General features: G+C 47.2%; 2 protein-coding genes across 4 annotated transcripts; both read right to left on the minus strand.

The window, feature by feature from the left end:
* Window positions 1-3904: 3904 nt before the first annotated feature.
* LOC136550196 (protein TPX2-like) lies at window positions 3905-8718 on the minus strand. 2 transcript variants are annotated; one of them, XM_066541682.1, is made up of 21 exons: window positions 8359-8718; window positions 8133-8221; window positions 7959-8020; window positions 7681-7868; window positions 7393-7585; window positions 7209-7317; window positions 7022-7123; window positions 6821-6916; window positions 6446-6619; window positions 6307-6369; window positions 6141-6221; window positions 5975-6051; window positions 5802-5880; window positions 5593-5721; window positions 5419-5508; window positions 5216-5335; window positions 4970-5136; window positions 4768-4876; window positions 4595-4654; window positions 4390-4484; window positions 3905-4312 (listed from the first exon to the last, which is right to left on the minus strand). In XM_066541682.1, the coding sequence occupies exons 1-21, from the start codon at window positions 8516-8518 to the stop codon at window positions 4228-4230; spliced, it is 2328 nt and encodes a 775-aa protein (XP_066397779.1). In that variant the 5' UTR covers window positions 8519-8718; the 3' UTR covers window positions 3905-4227. The 2 variants fall into 2 exon arrangements, with proteins under 2 accessions (XP_066397779.1, XP_066397778.1); XM_066541681.1 differs by having other exon boundaries at window positions 7393-7588.
* A 442-nt stretch (window positions 8719-9160) lies between these two features.
* LOC136550197 (uncharacterized) lies at window positions 9161-23524 on the minus strand. Of its 2 annotated transcripts, none has more exons than XM_066541684.1 (20): window positions 23221-23524; window positions 21962-22018; window positions 21728-21755; window positions 21473-21526; window positions 21207-21318; window positions 19973-20010; window positions 19806-19859; window positions 12559-12627; window positions 12372-12488; window positions 12217-12285; window positions 11777-11856; window positions 11547-11675; window positions 11214-11475; window positions 11050-11142; window positions 10773-10937; window positions 10560-10684; window positions 10332-10458; window positions 9965-10089; window positions 9571-9732; window positions 9161-9493 (listed from the first exon to the last, which is right to left on the minus strand). In XM_066541684.1, the coding sequence occupies exons 1-20, from the start codon at window positions 23313-23315 to the stop codon at window positions 9454-9456; spliced, it is 2001 nt and encodes a 666-aa protein (XP_066397781.1). In that variant the 5' UTR covers window positions 23316-23524; the 3' UTR covers window positions 9161-9453. The 2 variants fall into 2 exon arrangements, with proteins under 2 accessions (XP_066397781.1, XP_066397780.1); XM_066541683.1 differs by having other exon boundaries at window positions 21473-21595.
* Window positions 23525-23823: the final 299 nt, after the last annotated feature.

The raw sequence follows: 23823 nt of genomic DNA on the forward strand, positions 1-23823 counted from the left end.
AGGGCACACACACCACGGAGAAAAAGCACCGTGTTTTTTCAGCCTGCCCTTTCCGTGTTTCACACTCAGGAGTGAGCGCCAGCGAGGCTGCGACAAGCGAGATCGGGATGGGAGCTGAAGAAGCACCTCTCAGGATTCAGGAACTCATACTCATGTACATGTATGTATGCAGTGCCCGATTTGGCATCTGAAATCGGGAGTTTCCTATAGCTACTTCAACAAGCCCTCATTTAGTTGCCGGATTCGGCGGCGGTAAATTCACTGTGCCAACACTGTAGCACATCGTAGCATTTCGTTTGTATTTGATAATAATTGTTCAATCGTTGATTAATTAGGCTCAAAACGTTCGTCTCGCAAAGTATAACTAAACTGTGCAATTAGTTTTTGATTTCGTCAATATTTAGTACTCCATGTATGTACCGCATATTTGATGTGACGGAAATCTTCTTTTTATATAGTGCCAAAGTTTGCATTTTGGGTAACTAAACACCCCCGAGTGAGTTACGTTGCTGAGTTATGACATGACATGGATAAACTTTTTGACTCGAGGCTCTTTGCAGATCACAGATCAGATGGCTGAGGTGCAAGTATAAGTTGCCGACATGTTGGGTTTTCTCTTATCGCCAGGAAAAGGACAGTACTCGCTCACAGGTCATGACAATTGACAATAAATGAATAGTGGTACGTATGACAATATTGACATTATGCAACTTTCATGGATCACATTCATTCATTCAGGGTAGGGCACATCATTTATATAAGTGAGTATTGTATAATATTTTAGGATGTATTTCAAGGAAACTATTTTTTTCGTATATTTTTCAAGCTTTGATGGTTTACACATAATTTACATAAAAGACAATTAAGTGGAGTCGGTGGTATAAGAAGACACTTGAATCATTGGATTGAGATACAGAAATGCTATACAACACACATGTGTTTTAGAGAAAAAAAACGCATGGATTTTTTTGAACGAGGAGCGAGCGCCTGACGGTAGGAACGAATTGGTTGGTGTGGCAGAGTAAACGCCGACTTGACATTACTTGACATTGCCTGGAGAGGAGAGCTCCGGTACAGGCACGCTCGTCTTGTGGGAAAGACACGAAACTGGGGAGACGGGCAGCAAGCCCGGTGTCCGCCAGGGATCCGGCTGCAGTAGCCTCTCCTCCTCCTCGCTGTGATTTGTCTTTCTATAAAAAAAATTGTTTTATGTGATCTGTGGATTTGTGATCTTGTGATTTGTGATTGTCTAGAGATAGAAGAAGGCTGGAGGCTAGAGGTAGAAGGAAGGTGGAGGTTGTTGGATCTTAATTTTATGGTGCAAAAAAATTCATGTGTTGAAACTACATAAAACACGTGGTTGTTGGGTAGACAAACTCTTGAGATAACTCGGTGGGTTATGTTACTTACGATATATTCAAGTCTTTAATTAACTTGGCATGGGTGTTGACATTTGTAGATGATATTCTCATCAAGCTCGATGTCAATGGTAATTTTTTTCAATCTTAAAATCTATCGGTTCAGACCCCGAATATACTCATAGGGTAGCATGTGCACATTCATAGTGTGTTTTGAGAAATAGTTGAATCATAATTAGCCTATGTTAAAAAAAACATTTTGCTTTGCCAACCTAATATTTTGTCGTGTTTATCTTTCCAACTCACTATATGGCATGAGATGAAGATTGGCCGGCTTATATATTTAAATTATAAGGTGGGGAAAAGGTCTATGAATCGTTCAATCAAAAGGGATATATACATTTTACACGAAAAAGCATAGTGCTTTTTGAGGAGGGAAAAAACAGCTTTTGGGATAGCAAGTCAAATGTCAACACGTGGTGCTAATCAACTCTAGCAACCAAAGTGTCGGCGTTTCGGACCGGGAGGGGGGGGGGGGGTTGTCCTTAACCAACGAGTGAATTTATGCTGCGTGCCCCTAATCCCCGATGGTGATGCAAAGAGACACAAGGTTTATACTGGTTCAGGCAATCGACGCCCTACGTCCAGTCTAAGAGATCGATCTTGTATTCCTTGCACCGGAGTGCTCGTACTAGGGGGTTACAAGCTAGGTGAGAGAGGGAGCTAGCCCCAGGTCTCGGCGGGGGTGGTGCGAGCGGCTTGAGGCGTTGTTCTCAAGCAGCGTAGAAGTGTGTGGTTCTATTGGTGAGTTTCTCTTTCTGCTCGTTGTTCTCCTGTCCCTAGAAATGGCCCCGGTCCCTCCCTTTTATACTCTAAGGGAGAACCAGGAACGTACATATGTTGCTACATAGCGTTCTATGAATGGGGATGGCGTGTCCGAGCCCTGCAGCCGGCCACTGTTGTGGTATGGTCGATGGAGTGGCTCCGTCCTTGTCGTGCAGAAGTGACGCGCCGATCATACTTGATCTTGTGCGTCGTGGGGCTCCAGTACAGCTTGAGGCAGGACATGACGGGTGACGTGCCGGTCATCGTGCGATGACGTCGTAGGGAGCCGAGGCTCAGCAGATGCCGAGGCCGAGCCATCGTGGGGGGCTCGGCGGACATGGATCCTCAGGCTGCCGAGCCCCTGAAGCAAATTGCCGAGGCTTTGGAGGGAATTATTGGTCCTGGGTACTGATTCCGAGGCCACAGTATCCCGGACGTGGCTCCCCACGCCGCGTTGTTCTCGGAGCAGGAGTTGGCAGCACAGTGAGGCATGGGCGTCAACCATGTGCATAGCGGTGGGCACAGTGGCGGGTAACCCCTGCCCAGTCCTGCCTCCCGTCCCGTCGGCCATTCCGCTGTACTGTGCCGAGCATGCGGCCGATGTCAGTGGCAGCAGTTGGCTGAGTTAATGCGACGCGACGTTTTGTCAGAGGGACAGGTGAAGGAAGAGGCAGCGGAGTGTTGCCGAGCCCGCCTCGCGTGAGGCGGAGGGTCGGCGACCCGGCCGAGGCCTGCGACAAGAGGGGGTCGGCCGAGGCCTTCGGTGGGGGATCGCCCGAGGCCAGCGGTGAGGGGGCCTCGAGCGATACGGAGAATTGGCCGAGGCCTTTGGTGAGAGGTCGCCCGCGGCCAGCGATGAGGGGGCCTCGGGCGAGTCGGAGAGTCGGCCGAGGCCAGCGGTTGTTAGCTGGTTTCGATCTTTACGAAGTCTAAGCAGTCATTTTTTGGTTCTTGCTTAGGATACCCCTTCTCACGGTATCCGACACAAAGATAATAGCATGTTCGCTTGAACTTATCAGCCGGCTTATCAGCTAGAATCTACAGTATTTTTCTCTCACAACAAAACATCTTCAGCCGGCTTTAATACCCGCCAAACCGGTGATACTGTAACAAATAGTACTCGTAGCCGGCTTTGTGGTGAAGGATGATCTGTTCAGACTTTTAACTCGCGAGCATCATTGGGGAAGCCGTAAGCCCGTAAAGAATATACGAATTTTAAACTACGCGTCAACCCTTGCGTAACTCGACCCTTGCCTAAAGAATGATGTGTTTCGAAGCTCAGAACTCGAAAGATAGGAGGTGGGATGAGACAGGAAACATTCTATTGTCTCGTTATCTGTATGTGCACCGTGAATCTGTACCTGGCCTGCTCGACCTGGTCAAGCTCTTTGAATGAAAGAAAGAAAAAACGCGTGCGCACGGCACGCTACCAGCGGACAATTGGACAAGCTAGGTGGAATTTTCTGTATGCGTGCGTATTCGGAGAGAGAGAGAGAGAGAGAGAGAGAGAGAGAGAGAGAGAGAGAGAGAGAGAGAGAGAGAGGCCGTGCGTGTGCGTCTCCGTATGCAAAACCACATTGGCGGCGCTTTGTTCAGGTCAGAATGACAATTTGTTCCGACTCCGTGCGTTCCATGCCAGCGGGAGAACGAATCTCTTGGATGGCTCCATCCATAGAGGCAAGGGCCTACCACCGCCCACACACAAGTAGGAGCGCTTGTTCCAGACGGGTCCGAAGAATCAACACGAGTGTCATAATCGAGATAACCATAATACACAAACACACACTGAGTCACTGAAACACACAACACCAACCTACACACACTAGCGGCAATCGCCGACTGACAAAGATTGCTGTTGTTAGGGGCCTGGCCTGCTCTACACTACACATGGGTCAGCAGAGAAAGAATCCTAGTAACCCGACAAACAGATCGAAGGCAAGATCGGGAATGATCTTGACCGCCAAAAGCAAAGAAAATGACAAGTTACACAATCCATCAGTGTAGTACAGCGGCGGAGAGAGATCTGGACGGGGGAGGATGGCGATCATCTGATGAGAGCGTGCCTCCTCGCCCCTCGCTCATCCACCTGGAGCTGTGGAGACTTTGGTCTCGTCACCTGCTTCGTCGATCTGTGAGGACAGAAATCGCCAGTTTGTGAGATCGAGAGGCTGGACACGTTGGGAAGAGAAAGTTTTGCTGTACTCACTTCTGTGGTCGGAATGGTCGGTCAAACTTGGGGAGCGGCCGGGCATGTGGCACCATGGTTCTCCTCAGTTGCTTCAGTGCCTTCTCCTCCTCAATCTTCAGACACACAGATTGCGTCGGTCGAACAGCAAGAGGAGCAGGTAAAAAGAATGCGTGCAACAGTTGGAGCGGAGCATGCATTTAAGGAGCAGGGAAGATATCTGTACCTTTTGCGCGAATTCGTTCTCCTCTCTCAACCTTTTGTAAGTCTTTTCTTTCTCTTTTATCTGCATCCCACACAAAATAAATGAACATTTTTATATATCTTCCATAGGTAGGTGTCAACCAAACGTACAGCATGCTCTTAGCGAGTACCAATGAAAAGCGGAAGTTTACTGACCATGCTATCAAATTCTGATCTCTGCACTGCCCTCTCATCAACATGCAACACAAATTGTTGAACTTCAGTAAGAGGTTTCCGCTCTTTCTCCGGAACTGGGATAGGATCCCTGTGACAATATTACAAAAGGCTGTTTTATATATCTCGCTCATGAAAAAGGGACGAAAATTCTTAAGGGAAATGCTGCATGTGTTTTACTCACTCTTTCAGTACAGGTTGAGCTTTGACGATTCTCCTCTGAGCTTCTTCCCTCTCCATCCTCTGTCGTTCTTCCATCAGCCTTTGCTGCTCTAGTTCATGTCTCACCAAACTCTCTAGTTGAAAGCCTTCTGGTCTTGTACAGGGCTTCGGTTCAGGCTTCAGCGGAATCTGAACAAGAATTGTGTTAGACAGGACGAATCAAGAAATGGTGCCAACTGAAAATGTTCAGAGTAAATTTTTCACATACCATCGGATAGTCTGTGGTGTATGGATAAGGATTAGCTTTGTGAACCCTGGCCTTTTCCTCCTCCATCTTCTTTTGCAAGAGCTGTGTTTCTAGCTGCCTCTCTTTTAAATGACCTCTTTCCTGCAACCAGGGATGCATAATTATTCTGTTGCGCACACATGATGAGAAATGCTGTGACTCGAAAAAATTCACATCTCACGAACCTCTGTTTGTAGATTGAAAGGGTTTGGTATGGTGAGTCTGGGCACATCTTGCCTGTTGCTGTTTGAAGAACATTCAGAGTGAAGAGAGAGCTGCAAAAATAGGAAAGTGCTTAATAAGACCTTGACCAAAAAACAATATAGTGGTTATACTACCATATGGCTGTCGATAAATACCTTGTCAAATAAGTCAGCAACTGATGGAGGGCCCAAGCGAACATCGGTAGAGAAATGGAACTCCTTGGGAGCTGTGACCTGAGACTTTGGATGGGCAAGCACACCAATGTCTCCCTTACTCTCAAGAATCTGCATGACATGGAGCCCAAAACTGAAGCTCCAACTCATAATCTAATCAATTTTTGTTCATCTATGACAAGTGTTAGTACCTTTTTGTTTAGTGGCCTGGCCTTGAACTTGGGGGCCTTCTCCAGCTCCTCCAGTTCAAGTTCCTGAGAACTTTTCACACTGTTGAAAGATGATGTTAGAATTTAGCATTAAAAAAAGACTGATGCCTGTTAAAATGATTTCAGTTCATCAATTTTGTGTGGCAAAAGCAAACCTTGGTGGCCGAACTCTCTTTGCTGTATGAAGTTGTGGTGGCTTTGGTTGTGTCAATTTCAGTGGCTTATTTTGAGACTGCAAGATTGAAACATTGAACTTTGTAGCTAAAAAATTAATAACAACTAGCATCCTAAGATGCAGCAGCTAGGCAACTAGGAACTTACACGGATAGTCTCTGCACAAGAAACTTCTGAACATGTGTCCGCATATCGAGTTGCTCTCTCCATTGTTTTAAGATGGAACTCCTGTAGTTGACGCAAAGGAACAAATGAATTAATCAATGAAAAGAGCCTTTCATTCATGAATTTGCCACTATGATAGAATACGCACATTAAATTCGGGGACCTGTGGGGTTTTCCTTGGAAGTGGAGGAAATGAAGGGGCTTCAGCAATCTTAAGCAAAAAGGCAGCAACTAATTAGCAGGCAGTTAAAGTAAGACAGTCTTCTTTCATGTAAGCAAATTCTTACCTTTTTGTTGAATGGCCGTGCCCTGAACTTGGGGATCTTTGCCAACATTTCCTCCTCTAGCTCTGCAGAGCTCTTCACTTTGACTGCTCGGACTCTGTGGGAAGTTTGAAACTCAGGTTCCTTCGGTCTAGTTAACATAAGCAGCTTAGGCCTTCCCTGTAATGCAGCATCCTCCTGCATAACGCATAAGCAATTTGGATGTCAAGCCACTTAATTATTTATCAAGATTCAAGACTGTTTTCCTGATTCAGTATTCCAATTGTAATAAATATACGCATGTTGGTAATCCTAGTAGGCACGTGAGCGGTGAAATGGAGTTGCAATAATGTAATATGACAAGCTAATGTACAACAGACATGGGAAATTAATACTTACATGACAACGAGATCTGCTGTGAGTAATGCTCAGCTTTCTGGTCCCTGATTCAAACTTCTTAACCAATTCTGCAGCTGATACATATGGAGTTGCTTCCTAAAATTGCCACAGGATTCATATCAGTAACACTTCATCTTCAATTTTATCTCTATCCAATCCCCACTAAACTGGAATACTTAGTAGCAGGAGAGGAATTTTTACCTTCACAGAGCACATATCCTCATGGGACCTCCTCACTTCATTGCTTCCAGCTAAATCAGCTCTTCCCTTATGAGGCAGCACCTTAGTCTTGACATTCAGTATCTGAGCACAAGAGCAACAAAAAGGAATAATTACAACAGAACAGTGACATGAATCTACAAGTTTGTCTCTATTCTCATTCCCTTACCTGTCTGGCTCTTCCATCATCAAGTTTCTGCCTCTTCACCGCTTGGTTCTCTTGTGCAATTTCAGCCCCAGCACTGGCTGCCTTTCCAGTCCCCAAATCTCGACCACCCCTGAAAAGCCAACAACTCAGACAACGGAAACAATCTCAAGATTTTTCAATATGCACAGATGAGCTTGAATCTTACTTGATCACGTTCCTCTTGGCACCCGTCGAAGCAGCTATAGGACCTGGTCTGCGCATGTTTGCCTTCATCTTCGGCGTGCGCGCCCCAGTATTCACTGAAGAACTGTCACATGTCGAAATCGCAGGGGCAACTTTGATAGGAGGGGAAGGAGGACGCGTCTGCATCTTGGGCGTGCTGGCAGCACCACCATCTGCTGCTAAAGTCATGGCAGCGTCGAAGTCAGAACTAAGACACCACAATTTTCCACCCGAAGTAATCAAATAACAGAGGTAGCAAATAGCAACTCACATTTTACATACTGGTCCGTCGCCGTGAAGAACTCGAGAGATTGGGGCGATTCATCTTTCTCTTCTTGAGTCGGAGCCGTGAAGAACTCGAAAGATTGGGGCGATTCATCTTTCTCTTCTTGAGTCGGAGGTGACCCCGATATTTCATCAGCTGGCGGCGATTCCGACATTGCCTCAGGACATGGAGCACTGGACAAAACATATGGCACACAAACTTGCCTAACTTGCCAACATGATGAACCCAGATGAATTTCAGTAGGGGATGTGTCCGGTGCTTACCCATCAATAGCCTCTGCTCCGTGAACTATGACGCTTCCTGCTACCGCCTCCACGGGCACCTTCTGCACAATTTACAAATACAAATGTATAAATCGCCAGACGAGACGAACAGGGCGGAAGAGCCAAAATCATGACGGAACTAGGAACTAGAGCAATCCCCTTCCGTTTATTTACCTCTGGAGCCAGCTCCTCGGCTTCCGCGAAATCGCAGAGGACCGCGACCTTGGCCTCCGCCCTCGATTCCTTGATCCTGTGGTTGAACGCTGGAATCGGGAATAGGAAAAAAAATCAGGAAAAAATCGGCGAGGGAAATCAGGGTTGAAGCGGAGGCGGAGCGGAACTGGGAGGGAGGGAGGGCGATCGACGAGGAAGAAGGCCTCGGCGGCGCGCGGGTACGTACGCGAGGGGGCGTGGCTGCGGGCGGCCTCGAACCAGCTCTCGGCGGCGCGTACGCCCTCCTCCGTTTCCTCGGTGATGAAGTCGAAGAACCTGGGCGCGGAGAACTCGTACGCCTCGTCGATCCCCGCCGCCGCCGCCGCCGTCCCTGTGTCCAGCGCCATCGGTGGACGTGGAATCCTAAGCTGACGTGGAATCCTAAGCCTAGGGCTTGGGGATCAGACGCTAGGAGGCTCTCTCTCTCTCTCTCTCGCTCGCTCTCTCACTCACTATGCGGCGGCCTCCTGAAGCGGTGAGGAGTGAATGAGAGAAGAAGGAAACGTCGGCGCCGACTGGGAGAAGAACGCTGGGGGTGGGCATAGGGGTAGGGGTCTCCAACGGTCGGAAGGTTTGAACACTGTGCCAGGCTTCATAGAGGAGTTGCCCTGGTGGGTGGGTGTGGGCCGTGGGCTCACGCCGCACGCGCCCTTCGCGCAACGGCTATTTCCCGGGCGAGGCTGGGGGTGGGCCCCGGGGTTAACGGTACTGGGATTCTCCTGTTCGCTTGGCGTTACTGGGATTTTCCTGTTCGCTTATAAACTGTACTTTAGTGAACGATCAATATTTTTTTCTCACAACAAATCAACCAACGGTATTTTCAGCCATAGCTTATCAGCCAAGCGAACAGAGCATACCAACAAATTAGTTTGACCTCCATATCGTTAAAGCTTCACCAAGAGTTGCGTGCACAATTGCAGTGATGTTCCCCTGATTATATTTTGCACAGATAGAATGTTCTTGCCTGTCCTTTAAAGCTTCGAAGTACAAAGAAACAGAATATAACTGAACTCTGGCAAAACAATTCACCAAGCTTCAAGTATTGTCAACTGGTAAATTTTGGATGTCTACAATGTTCATGAGATGTCATACATGTATGGTGGTGGCAGTTACACCGGAAAAGGGGCAGGAAATATGTTATTCACCATGAACACAACAAATGAAATAACAGGTGGTTGGGGCATCTGGCTGAAATAAAGTTCTAAATATTGCGTTATGTACACTAAAAAATATTAATTATACACCGAATCAAACATTAAATCTCTTTTCTGAGTCACAGGAATCAAACAGAGTTAAGATCTTGCGAAACTTGGTTTTGCCACCTGCAATGTTGGCAGAAACTTGTTACTTATCATGGGTATTACTAAGCAAGCTGAAAAATATGTAACTGTGCACCAACCTTGTGAGAAGGAACCTTGCCAGCGGACTAACGGTAGGAGCAGCCAATGGTGGCATATTAGCTAATTTCTTGTCGCCTGCTTTTTCAGAGGGAGGTTCAGGTTTCTTAGTGAAAATTGACATCGCCGTCTCCTGAAGACCTTGCAATGAGGAATCCTTTGAGCTGCAGGGAAGGTATGACGAGTCATTATGAGGTGAGATAACTGCACAAGGTCAATCTCTATCGATCCTGGAAACTGGTGGGGTGTGAGTGCGTGCGTGTGTGTTTGTGGTGTTGTTTGGGCTCTTGCCCTTTACTCTCTTCTTAATATAATGAGGCGCAGCTCTCCTGCGTTTTCGAGAAAAAAAAGGTCAATCTCTATCGTAAGATCGTGAGAGCATAGTGATGGCCGCACCTCCCTAGCTGGTGTAGCAATCTGCCAACCAGTACTTCGCATGATCCAGGTATTTCGTGTTCTAGATCCATCAAGGAATCAAGGAAAGCATGAACAGCGGGCCGATCAAACTTGTCACCAGTAGCCTACAGCATGAAAGCAATAATGTCCAAAAGTTAGAAGACATGTCCAGAGGGATGCAAAGAAAGCAAAAGATTGACTGGTACTGAATGAACACTAAAGCACTCTCATGGTATATTGGTATCTCAAAATATTAATACAATTTCTTAGAGAGGGAAAATATGAAGGGGTCAAATTAAAATAAACATGAAAATTTTGTATGATTTAATAAAAACAGAAAAAAAATCCAAAAGCCATGTTACTTTACCTCTTTCAGGGAAGGGAGTAGCAATGATGAGACTGCAGGTGGAGCTACAGAACTAGAAGCACGAGAAGCTGACTGCCCATCAGATAATTGCCGTAATTTGCGACCTTTCTGCGTGTCTACATCCTCACTAGGATAAAGAACACACTTTGGTTAAAGAAAACTTCAATAATAAGGGCAGAATGTTTCTATCAATGAAATTAAACATGGGTAAAGGTAAGCTGGAAATACCTTTGAACCTCTTGACTATTTACTCCAGAAGATCTATGCTCATGTGATCCCTTTTCATGCCGGTTGATAATAGGTCTTTCTCGAGCATTTCCCTTTCTTAACCCAGCCTGCAAAGCAGCCTTTGCCTGCATTTACCACCATGTACATAATAACTATGCATTGATTAATAACCACAAACAAAAAATTGCCAACAAAATTGTTAATGTGCATCACCTCTGCAAGGTTAATGGCACTATCCTCAAGAGAAGTATTTGATGCCTTTTCTTGCATCCCCAGCCTTGACCTTGAAGATCGTGGAGTTTCTGGGTCTTCATTTTGGGTCCGAATAACTGTCCCACTATTAGACATATCTTCATATGAGGAGAATCTGCTGGGAGGCTACCAAGTAAGATGTGTCAGCTGCTGCTGCTCACTTCTATCCTTGTCCTGTCTTACATAGACAGTACGGTTGTTAATCTTAAAAATAGAAAAAATGATGTTTGTAAGTTACCTTGGCACTGTGGTTGCTAGCTGTTGAGTACAACTGAGATGCTCTTTGTGAGCGTAACACAACAGTTCCAGACCCACTTACAGACTGATCATTCTGGCAAAGAATTATAGTTAGTGAAATCATCACGATTTAACCAAGTTGCATGTCAAATGCCAAAATATTACATCATCAGTAGAACTTTCTACTCTCCCACGTTCGCTCTGAGTATCTCTCTGAGAGAGAGAATCTTCAGATCCAGTCCATGATGACTTCCACTGATTTTCTCGATCAGTTGTACGTATTGGTGCTTTTGGACTTTGAGGAATGTCAGATCTACCATCCTTGGTGGAGGCGATTTGAGGAAGCCTTGTAACAACTCGGACAGTTCCTGTGCCCTCTGATCTATCAGGAAAATCCCTGACTGTAGCTTTCCTAACTGTTCCTTGACTACAATAGGAAAAAAAAGAATCAGGTATGTGAAGACAGACCAAAGTTTGCTTAATGTTGACTTAATATACCTCAAAGACGGAGCTATATCTTTTGTCCTATTGACCTTGATACTGCCTGTACCAAAATCCTCTTCTTCATCATGTGTTTGCCCATTTTGTGTGTCATCCATGCTTTTTCCTGCAAATCTTGGCCGCTCTCTAACCAATAACAGTAATAGAAAGCACACAGAGTGAATGAGATAAACATTCAAGTGCATCCATTTACTCAATTTTCACTGAGAAGAAAGAATAACCCAAACCTTATTCGCTCCAAAAGCTTTGAAGTCTTTCGGGCATTTTTTATGAAACGATGCTTAAGAAGCTCCTTGGCACTAGGCCTCTGCGAGAAAGTGAAAGAGAGCAATAGAGCATTAAGCAAAAGTAAGGCAGAACAACAAACTTCAATGTCATTCAAGCCTACATATAAAAATTCTGTTTTAGAACATATATGCGAAGGCCATAATCAGGCCTAATTAAGCTAGGTAGTTGGGCAGGTGTTGTGGTTTAGGTCGTTTGGCAGTGATCCAAGACCTAGTTTAGCTAGAAGGTTTGCACACAGTGAGCTTTTTACTCAGTTGCCAGTTTTCCCTACTTAACTGAGTGATGTACAGTTTTTCCTGTTTCCCTCAATATGAGTAATTTCTAATTGAAACGACAGTGCTCTTGCCTTGAGTTCCAATAATAATAATAATAATTTTACCTCCGCTGGATTCTTCTTTAAACATAGTGACACAAACTCTTTCATTGGTTTCGAGAAATGCTCATCAAGCTGCATATTAATACAAATCATTTATCTTCTTGCATAGAAATGCATACTGGTACTTTTGGTAAGTTACTGAAAATTAATCAAATTACCTGCGGAGGATTTTCACGAGGTATCATGAAAAGAACTCTCATGGGATGAATATCTGCCAAAGGGGGTTCACCTTTAGCCATTTCAATAGCAGTGATACCTAAAGACCAGATATCTGCCTGCACTGAAACACAGTCTTGTCTATAAAAGCTCAATACTAATAAATTTGTTTAGCAAATGTACGAGTACCTTCTCATTGTACCCTTCAGAATTTTGAATAACCTCAGGTGCCATCCAAAAGGGAGTTCCAACAAATGTCTGAACAGTTTGACATCATTAGCAGCAGACCAGCAGTACAATGGCTCACTCTTTAATCAATGTAAATTTTCAAAGAGAATATTTCACCATAAAATTCAAATAATGAGTGCATGCTTTTCCTGAAGCTAAGTGTTAAAATGCTAAAATATCAACATAACAGATAAGGCCTTCCATATAGAGCAATCAACTGATACAAACAAGTTCATGCTTACAAATAAAACTTTGAACAATCCACTACTTTCCTCCCTTCCCTGCACTCTTTACGTAACCAAAAAAACAACTCAACATGATGCCCAAGCATAATCAAGGCTTCAAATCTGCTAAACCGATTCCCCACTACCCAGACCAAACATGAATGCATATATTACCTAGTGTGGCACTCTACCGCTCACCAGATGGTAGCATGACTCATAGCAGCATTCTCACAAAGTCACACTAATGCTCTGAAACAGTAATCAGATTATTTTTGTTGCCCAGACATGAACAAAATGGATCTCAGATTTGGGGTAAGCCCAGAGGGCAGCTTGACCACTAGGTCGCTTGGATTGAAACTGAAAATTACAAGACTTGGGATACAAGATGGTCTGCCACTGCTTATATAGCAAAGTGGACAGCCACCTACTCTAGCATATTCCACTACATAATGTAGATACCAAACTTGGGTGCTAAGACACCTGAAACTACCTAGACAGTGAATAGTAAAAAGCAGAAAGTAAGATACAAGCAGCTAGGCTTAACCATCAATCTCCCCCTGAGCCTAGTGCTGAGTGATCTGCTTCAGACCAATTCTCCTCCTCATCTCCTGGAACTTGGCCTTGCCCAGAGACTTGGTGAGTATGTCTGCCAGCTGATCAGTAGTGGCGATGTGGTTGGCCTTGATGCTCCCTTCCTCCAAGCAGTCCCTGATGAAGTGGTACTTGATCCGGATGTGCTTGCTCCTGTCATGGAAGACTGGGTTCTTGGCCAAAGCTAGAGCAGACTTGCTGTCCATCTTCAACTCCACCACATCAACCTTTCTGCCAAGAAGCTCCCCGAGCAACCTGGACAGCCACAGAGCTTGTGTTGCTGCATTGGTGGTGGCGATGCATTCTGCCTCGCAGCTTGACAACGCCACAACCTTCTGCTTGATGACTGCCAGCTGACCAAGCAGTCACCCAGAAAGAACATAGTTCCACTGGTGCTCTTGCTTGTGTCGATGTCGCCGGTGAGGTCACTGTTGCAGTAGCCGATGAAGCGCGCCGTGCCAGGAGCTCTCTTGTAGTGCAGACCGTAGTCCAGGGTCCCGGCCACGTAGCGAAGAACACACTTCACGGCCTACAGGTGATCCACCGTGGGCCGTTCCATGAACCGGCTCACGTACCTAACCGCGAACGCCAAGTCCGGCCGAGTGTGCACCAGGTACCGGAGGCTGCCGACGAGCCGCCGGTAGTACGTGGAGTCCACCTCCTCCGCCGTGCTGTGACGGCTGAGCCTGAGCTTCTCCTCCATTGGCGTGTGCGCCGGATTGCATCCGGCCATCTCGCCGAGCTCGAGGATCCGCTTGGCGTAGTGAGCTTGGCAGAGGGTGATGCCACTGGCATCTTGGCGCACCTCGATGCCGAGGTAGAAGCAGAGGAGGCCGAGGTCGCTCATGTCGAACTTCTTCTTCATCTGCGCCTTGAACTTCACCACTTCTTCTTCCTTGGCGCCGGTGATGATCAAATCGTCGACGTAGACGCCGACGAGCAAGACAGTGCGCCCGCTGCCCCGCCGGTACACCGTCGCCTCGTGCGCACTCTACTGGAAGCCCATCGCCTTGAGCATGGTATCCAATTTCGCGTTCCAAGCGCGCGGCGCCTGCCACAGGCCGTAGAGGGCCTTGCGCAGGCGGTACACCTTGGCTTCCCTCCCAACGACGGCGAAGCCAGGCGGCTGACGCACGTACACCTCTTCCCTTGGGTCGTCATTGAGGAATGCGGACTTCACATCCATGTGGTGCACTCGTCGTCCTTCTTGGGCTGCCAGCGCGAGGAAGACATGGACCGACTCCATGAGCGCCACGGGGGCGAACGCGTCGTCATAGTCGATGCCTTCTTGCTGGACAAACCCGCGCGCCACCAGCCTCGCCTTATGCTTGGTCACAGCCCCCTTCTCGTCCTTCAACTTGAAGACCCACTTCAGGGTGATTGGGCGATGATCAGCAGGCAAATCGACGAGCTCCCATGTCTTGTTCTTCTCCACAGACTGGAGCTCCTACTTCATTGCCGCTTGCCAAGCTAGGTCGCCTTGCGCCTCAGCATAGGTAGTTGGCTCGCCAGCGTGAGTCAGGTGCAGCTAGGCGAAGAGGCGCGGCGCTAGCCCTGGTGGAGTCCCGTCGCCGATGATGTTCGCCACCGTGCGATAGCGAAGAGGATCGTCGTCATAGAACGCGTCCAGACGATCCTCGTCGTCCTCCAGCGGTGTGGCGAGCTTGACCGGAGGTTGATCAGCGGGCGACGGTGCGGCAGTGGGGGAAGCAGGTGATGCCGCAGCTGATGGCGCCGTTGGTGAAGCCAGCTGGAGCGGAGGTGGAGTGGTAGTTGCTGCCGTCGAGCTCCCGGGCTCCCCTGGAGCTGGTGACGGTGAGCGCGGTGGAGTTGGGGATGTTGATGGAGATGCACCTTGTTCTCCCTCAGCTCCTCCACTCCACAGGTACTCGATGGTGAATCCTTCCACCGCCCATGCCGAGCTCTCTCCCACCTTGGTCCAGTCCCAGCCGCGGCCTTCATCGAAGACAACGTCGCGCGTCACACGCACACGCTGTGTCTCCGGGTCGAGGACGCCCTCAGCATACCCGATGAAGACACCAGGTCGGCTGCGATCGTCCAGCTTCTTCACCTGATTCAGCTCCTTGGTGAAACAGAGGCAACCGAACGTGCGCAGGTGAGTGACCGTCGGCGCCCTTCCATGCCACACCTCGTACGGGGTCATGCCCTGCATGCTCTTCGTCGGCGACCGGTTTAGCAGATGGACTGCAGTCACCACCGCCTCTCACCAGTACTTGGCCGGCATGCCCCGCTGCTGCAGCAATGCCCGCGCCATGGCCACCACCATCTGGATCCTTCTCTCCACGACCCCGTTCTGTTGCGGCGAGTAAGGGGCACTGAAGTGGCGTTAGATGCCTTCATCCGCGTAGTAGACGGCGAACTCCGCGGCGGTGAACTCTCGGCCTTTGTCGATGCACAGCACCCGTAGCTTGCGCCCACTCCCCTTCTCCACCACTGCTTGTAGATGCTTGATGGCGTCCGCAGCGGCGTCCTTGGTCGTCAGGAGGGCCACCCACATGTACCGAGTGGCCTCGTCCACGAGTAGTAGGAAGTAGTGCCTGCCGCCAGGAGTCGCCAGCATCACGGGTCCGCAAAGGTCGCCGTGGACAATCTCGAGCAGCTCATGCGCGTGGTACTGGGCTTCAGCCGGGAACGGGGCCCTCCTCTGCTTGGTGATGACGCAGGTGTCGCAGAACTGCATGACGTGCTTGATCACCGGCAGTCCGCGCACCATGTCCTCCTTGCCGAGCTTGTGCAGCGCGTCAAAGTGGAGATGACCGTAGCGCTCATGCCAGCGCCACGCTTCGTCATCCTTGCGCGCGGCGAGGCAAAGCAACCGAGTCGTCTCGAGGTGGAGGATGTAGAGGCGATTGGCGCCTCGGCGGACCTTGACCAGAAGTCGACCGCGCTGATCCCAAATCCTCAACACGCCCATGTCAATCTCCACCTTTGAGCCACCTTCATCCAGCTGGCTGAGGCTCATGATCGAATTGCGGAGCGCCGGGATGTAGTAGACGCTGTGAAGCACCTGGTGCTCACCGGTCTTCGCCTCGAAGATGATGGAGCCGACGCCATGAATCTCCACCTTTGACTCATCGCCAAACTTCACCGTGCCTTTGGCTTTGCAATCGAGGTTGGTGAACAGCTCGCGACGGCTTGTCATGTGGTGGGTGGCGCCACTGTCGAGGTACGAGCCGTCGAGCTTGTCCTCGCCGGAGCCGGTGTTGAGGAAGACACGGGCTCACAGCTCCTCGATGTCGAGGTCGACGGCGGACTCGGTGCAGAAGGTCGAAGCTTGCGCCTTGCCGCTGCTCCCTTCCGCATCCAGCTCCAGGAACCCGTGCGTGAGAAACAGAGCAGCCTCCTCTGCTTCTGCGACGTTCGCCGCGCCGCCGCGCTCGCCCCGGGGATGGGGGCAATACCTGGCCCAGTGCCCGGCGCGGTTGCAGTTGAGGCAGGTGTCGTCGCGATTCACCTTGCGTTCGCCGGCGGCGACGCCTGCCTTGTCCGCTTGTCCTCCGCCACCATCGCGATCTCCCTTGGGCTTGTTCTTCTTGCCGCCACCAGGACGCCGCCGACGATCCTTGGACAATCCGGCGCCTTCCTCCTTCTCGAAGCCACGCCACTCCTCAACAGTGTACAACAGCTTGCCCCCGACGGCGCTCGGCTCGGAGTCCGGCGCCTGCTCGTGGTCCTGCACCGCCTTGAGCCTTCCGGTGACATCCTCGATGGTGAGCTGCTCCAAGTCGAGTAGCGTCTCGATCGACATGACGATCTGCGCGTACTTCTTCGGCATGCAGCGGCGAAACTTCTCCACCGCGCGCTCCTCCGTGAGGTCGGTGTCGCCGTTGCGCGCCATCTGCTCCATCAGGTTGGTCAGCCGCACGGCGAAGTCCTCGACTTGCTCACCGGGCTGAAAGGCGAGGCCTTCCTACTCCCCTCGGAGGCGCTACAACGTTGCCCGGCATACGCGATCTCCACCGACGCGTGCCGCGGCAATCGACTCCCATGCCAGCTTCGACGTGGCCTTGTTGGCGATGGAAGCGCCAAGCTCAGTGGGGACAGCGGCGCACAGCACCTCCAGCGCCCGGTGATCGTCGTCGTAGTCGACACCGCCGACGTGGACCGCCTCCCATAGCGAGCCTGCAGCTTGACATTCATCAGCAAGCGCCACTCGTGGTAGTTCCCCTTGGTGAGCATTGGCCATGGCGTCCCCGCTCCGGTGTCGTGGTAGACCGTCTGCAGCACCGAGGAGCACCCGCGGCGACCACGACGCCGCTTAGGTGACAGCGACTGGCGGCAGCGCTCGATCGGACTACACGATCTTCCTCCCGCTCCATCTCTGCAGGCAGCGCAGCGGCTGCAGCCACCGCGGCCTAGGCCGCTGCTGCTGCCTGCCTGGTCGTCTTAGCATCAAGGCGCGTCGCGCGGTCATCGGCTCCTACTCCGGCTCCTTGGCCGGCAGCACCACGGGCTCTAGCAATTTGGCTGGCGGTGGACATGGCTCTCTGCTCACTCAAGAACACAAGGCTCCGATACCAATTGTTGCCCAGACATGAACAAAATAGATCTTAGATTTGGGGTAAGCCCAAAGGGTAGCTTGGCCACTAGGCCGCTTGGATTGAAACTGAAAATTACAAGACTTGGGATACAAGATGGTGTGCCACTGCTTATATAGCAAAGTGGACAGCCACCTACTCTAGCATATTCCACTACATAAAGTAGATACCAAACTTGGGTGCTAAGACACCTGAAACTACAAGCAGCTAGGCTTAACCATCAATTTTGGATTTATGATACAAACAAAGAGCTATGTACCATGAACCACATACACCCTCAAGCCACATGCGACCATGACATGATGAAGTTGTAAACACCAGTGTAAGCAGCAATCATAACACAGGTCAAACCACATTTGGGCATTTTGCTCCGTGATAAGGCACTTTAAGAAAAATCAACAATGATTCAACCATCTTGTAGATGGACGTAACATTTCAACAGTACTTAGAAGAGGAAAACAATATGTAAGGGACTCATATACAATCCACCAAGTTACATTAAGGAAAAAGAGTTTTTCTTTTCTTTTGCCAAAGCCAGGCTATTGTGGTCAGCTCCACTAACATACTTGCAAACAGTATATTTATATAGGATTTACTAAATGTTATAGGAGCATCTAACCACGATAAGAACACATAGCAAATGGCTGGTTAATTTCCTGAAAACAGTACTTTGCCCTACTTGGCTGGGTACCCTTAGAAGGCTGCACTCATTACCAAACACCAATTTATCCAATTTGTCACCAATTTTAAATTTCTCAATGGATGCAATCTGCAATTAAAATACAGCCACCCAACATGCTTCCAAGCATAAACTAATAATTATACATTCCCCCCCAAAAAAAATTATACCAGAAGTCCATTGACTATATGAAGAAGGTATATCTAATTTACGTATATGAAAAGCAATTGGTGAGACTCAAGGGCCAAGGGACCACCGTAATACTAATATTGCATGGCCAATTGTAACAGTGTAGATTTTTACTAAATCTATAATAGCGGTGTAGAAAACACAGATGCATTTTCAGCCATAGATATTAGAGTTATATACAGAATAAAAATGTATTTTTCAAATCTACACATGCAGTTGCACAGGTTACTCTTAGTTTTACACCGGAAGTCATAATGTTTAAACAATGCTTGACAAGAACATGCTCCATTTGAGCTGAAAAAGATAGCATATCAATGTTTACTAGCACAGCACATATATGGCAAACACAACCATCAAGTTTTGTTTTTAACAGAGACAAGACTGACAGTTTAGTTGTGGTTGTGTGAAAACGACAGCTAAGTGTGAGATAATCTGCTGCTCCCCCTCTCTTTGCTTTTGCTGCAGCAGGGTTGGCACGGTCAGCTCTGCTGTTTCAGGTGTGGCAATAGGCCATGACCTCTAGTAATAGTTTGTACAATAGTTAGTAGACGCATACATCAGCCATGGTAGTAGTTGGGGCTGATCTCAGCCATGTATTAGCTAGTACAAGTAGTTGGAGTACCCTCCATACTCTAGTGTACCTTATAGAGGTACTAGTGCTGTATATATTCAGAGCAAAGGCAATGGAAGAAACCAGTTAAGTTGCCACACTTTCAGAGTTGCAGAGCTGGTGCTCGTGCTGTGTGACTGTGTGGGACTGTGGGTGTTGGTGAGGTGATGATACTCACCTGTGCAGGGAGATGGAGGGCCAACACTAAGCAGTTTATCTAGAATAAATAACATTGATTTACCCCAAGGATTTACCAGTAGAGGTGTAGTTGAGGGCTTAATAGGTTCCCAATGCATGTTCAGAAAGCCAGAGACGCTAAGCAACCTGACATAACAGAAGAATGGTTAAGGCTGTACCTTTCTCCTAGACATTGTTTTAGTCAGCTGTGCAGAAACACCAAAGTCCGCAACCTATGGAATACACATAGTAACAGCATACATATTATGAACTAGAAATTGACAATAGATGTACCACGATGGAAAGCATTCCAAAATGCAGAATCTTCCAGTCATAAAAGTTATACCTTCACATCTCCGCTTTCAGTGAGGAGGATATTTGCCGCTGCAAAATATCAAACAATGCTTTCTCTTCAATATTTATCATACTTGGCATTACAACTTTCAAGACAAGAAAAAAATGACACTAATGACAACATATCCCGATAATTATTCCTTGCACTAGGATTATCTGTATTTGTGAAATCCTCCACATAACTGTATCTGTGGAAGAACATTACCAACTGTCCATCACCAAAGTACCAAACATGTAGATTTGTGAATAGGGTGCTTTGGTGAGGGTTTTGCTCTCTCTTCACGTCCACCAGCACCTCTAAGATTTCAAATCTATCCAGGCTCATGCTACTACCAACAGTAAAAACAATTCTACACCCACCCTTTCAGCATATTAAGTATTAGCCCAACCAAGTACAAAGTGAATAACAAATAAGATCCAAAAATTTTATACAACCAAGGAATTCGAAGGGAACAATTAATAAAAGGTCAAGAAATTTTATTGTATTGTATCATAAAGTAATCATCAACTAACTTGATAATAGAAAGTATCATATATGATCTACACATCCCAAGGTGGGATGGCAGCAGCTAGTTGATTAGGGTAGTTCAAATGAATTGGATAGGTTTCCTGAATGGTATTTGCAATGCAAGAGTAATATCTATCAACCACTAACAAGCTACTTTTTTCATAGAAACATGTTCCACAAGAAAGACTGTGTTATAGTTAAACTGCTATTGCACTATTGGTTCTTACAGAATAGAGGAGTGCCACCCTTGTCAAGAAGCCTCCTGTCAGTTTTTAGATTCCTCTTATTAGACAGTCAAACAGGAGAGAATAGGCAGACACTTATATAAACCACTTAACAATTATGAGTCTGTTATTGAAGGTACAATACACCACTTGTTCCTGCAGTTACTATTCAATTGAAAGACTTGAGTTTTTCCAACTAATCATCAAGGGATTACCAAGACCAACTGGAAAGATCCATTAAGACATATATAATACATTTTGCAACAAGGGGTTACATCCTGTTCGTGATAAGGCAAGTCAAGCTGGAAAATTTATCCATTACCACCTAAAGTAAGCAAAGTTTATTGGAAGAATTATTCCAATTTACATCCTCATAAGAAAGATTGATGAGGTTTGGATAGTTCGATTACTATTGGATCAGTAATTGTTCCAAATAGTTGCGGGCATTCACAAGAAACATCTGAATAAGAAAGGGAAAGGGGGAGAAGTAAAACCTTTAATATCACGGTGAATTTTTCCTTCAGAATGTAGATATTCAATTGCGTGTAACAAGTCCCTCAGAATGCATGAAATAGACATTTCATCCAGAGGAGGGCCAGCTTGAAGCTGCACAAGGAAATGAAGGAACAACATCAATTACCAACAAGTAGTTTATAATGGTGCTTGACAAATGATAATGGAATGGAGCACTAACTTCACTGTTATCTGCATTGTATTAAACATTATGCGGATCAACTGACAAAGGATACAGAAAACATACAAGGTCAGCAACAGAACCACCAGCCATGTATTCCATTACTATCCACAATTTAGTCTGGTGAAGATAAGAGCCATAATAATCAGTAATATATGGGCACCGGCATTGTGACAAAACAGATATTTCCTGCGACAGGAAATAAAGCCTTTTAGGAACTTGACATATCAACCAGGTAAGTTTTTTTTTACACACTGGACACCAGGTAAGTTGATCTATGACAGCCTAGCATACAATATAGAGCACAAGTGAAACCACAACCTTTTGGATGTCTTCAATGTCATCCTCACTGCAATGGAATCGGTTGAAAAGAAATTAACAACTTGGTTAAATTCTTGGCGGAAGAAATTCAGAAAAAAACAGAATGTAGAACGAGAAGGTGTTAAATTAATTAAGTATTTTGCGAGGGGAAATTAGTGACAGTGCAAAACAAAAAACTAATAACTAATATGTTCAAAATAAGAAGTTATGGTAAAATTCATGTTAGGGACTCACGCTTCTTCCAGATCAATGACTTTTATAGCAACCTCTTTATTCAATTCCTTGTCAAACCTACAAAAAAATAACACGGGATATTGAGCAAGCATTGAGATTCAGCATAAAACATGAGGCAACAGAAATAATATAAGTACAACTCACGGGAAAATTTTAAGTGAAGCAAATGCCTACTGACGAGGGAAATAAAGAAATCAGGCAAATATAATGTCATCCTCCATGTAAATAGCATGCGAACTTCTATGTGCGCTATATGTTAAGTAACAATACAGGTATTTTGGGAATGATACAAGTACATAGCAGAACTTTTCATTTCACATACTGATTGTTTTCTAGTCCAAAGGGAAGACTTTTTTACAGAGAAATAGCAAATGGAAGTTATCTGGGTTGTGAATTACAAACAAATTCTGAACCAATATGTTTTTTAGAACACAAAAAGCTCATGATCCTTGAAGTTTCGAGGAAAAGCATCCAGTAACAGCCTACCCTCACATAAGTGCCTCACATCATAAAGTGCTTATCTTCTACATGAACAAAATAATGAGAGCTTCAGCATTGTTGGCAGACATGTTCCTCACAAGAACAGAATTTCACAATAGATCAGAGACAGACCATCAGTATATAGAATACAAATCGGGTATCTTGTGAACAATGTTTAAAGGTTAATCATGTAGCCTCCTAGGCATCAGCTAGGTGCTAGACGCCACGCTCCCACCTAGCACCAAAGTTGCTGCATAGCCCACCTCCTAATGGTACCACCTGCTTGTCACTTTTGAGAGCAAAGGGCCATCCAATAGTAATACCACCCAATAACAAAAAAAAAAATGCATAGATGCAGTGCAGACTCATCTTGGTTAGCCACTGTACCAACCTGATTATACTGCTTGTTCCCCCAAATCCCGCACTGAGCAAACAAACTGCATCATTTTCCCCCCAGATCGATGAAACCACCAATGGCACGGAACTAACTCGACCAAGCAGATGGATAACATCACAGACGCTACCAAGCTGGCCGCTCGATCAGCTAATTACTAACACTCCACGGCTCGACGCACGAATTACCCGCTGGACCCAGCCCCACCTCCAGCCCCCACGCCCAAATCCGCAATGCCGCTCGACCCGAAGCTAAACTAACGGCTCAATCAAACGTGGCCGCCGCCTGCCTTGCATGAGCTCAAAATCCGCGCGAGGCAATAACAGATAAGGGAAATTTGGGGACTGCCGAACAGGTGTGGGGCAGTGGGGGGCGCCGTCCGTACCCTTTGTAGACGTCGCCGAAGGAGCCGTGGCCGATGAGGTCACGGCTGCTGAACCGCGCCTCGATGGCGGCCGCCATCGATGCTGAATCCGACATCCTTCGTCACCCCGAGATCCGGCCGCGGCGGCCGCCGCGCTAGGATTTTGGAGGTCAGGGATAGTTGCTGGGTTCGCTCGCCGTCTTCCTCCCGCCTCTAGGGTTTGGATTCGCGGCGATGTTCGTCTCGCGCTACACACTGCTCCCGGTTCCGCTCATTTCGAGAGGTCGCGAGATTTGTCGTTGGTACCTGGTTTGTGTCTGTTCGTCCGGAAGGTGGAGATGGTGGGGCCGCGTAGGAGGGGCTGGAGGTGGGGTAGGGAGGTCAGGAGCACAAGATATCCTGTCGTGTGACAGACCTGCTGCGACAAGAGTGACGGACTCCACGAATGGCCGAGAGTCAAATTTTTTAAAGTTTCACTAGAGTTATCTAAAAATATATTAATATTTAAAATGTATAGTAAATATTCACTACAGAATTTGCATTGCCTCCAGAAAGATTTATTTATTAAGTTCTTTGGGTTCTACAGGTAGTTTTAAAATATCTATTTGCATGTCTTACCTTGTA

Source organism: Miscanthus floridulus, chromosome 4, assembly GCF_019320115.1.
Source record: "Miscanthus floridulus cultivar M001 chromosome 4, ASM1932011v1, whole genome shotgun sequence".
Classification (NCBI taxonomy): Eukaryota; Viridiplantae; Streptophyta; class Magnoliopsida; order Poales; family Poaceae; genus Miscanthus; species Miscanthus floridulus.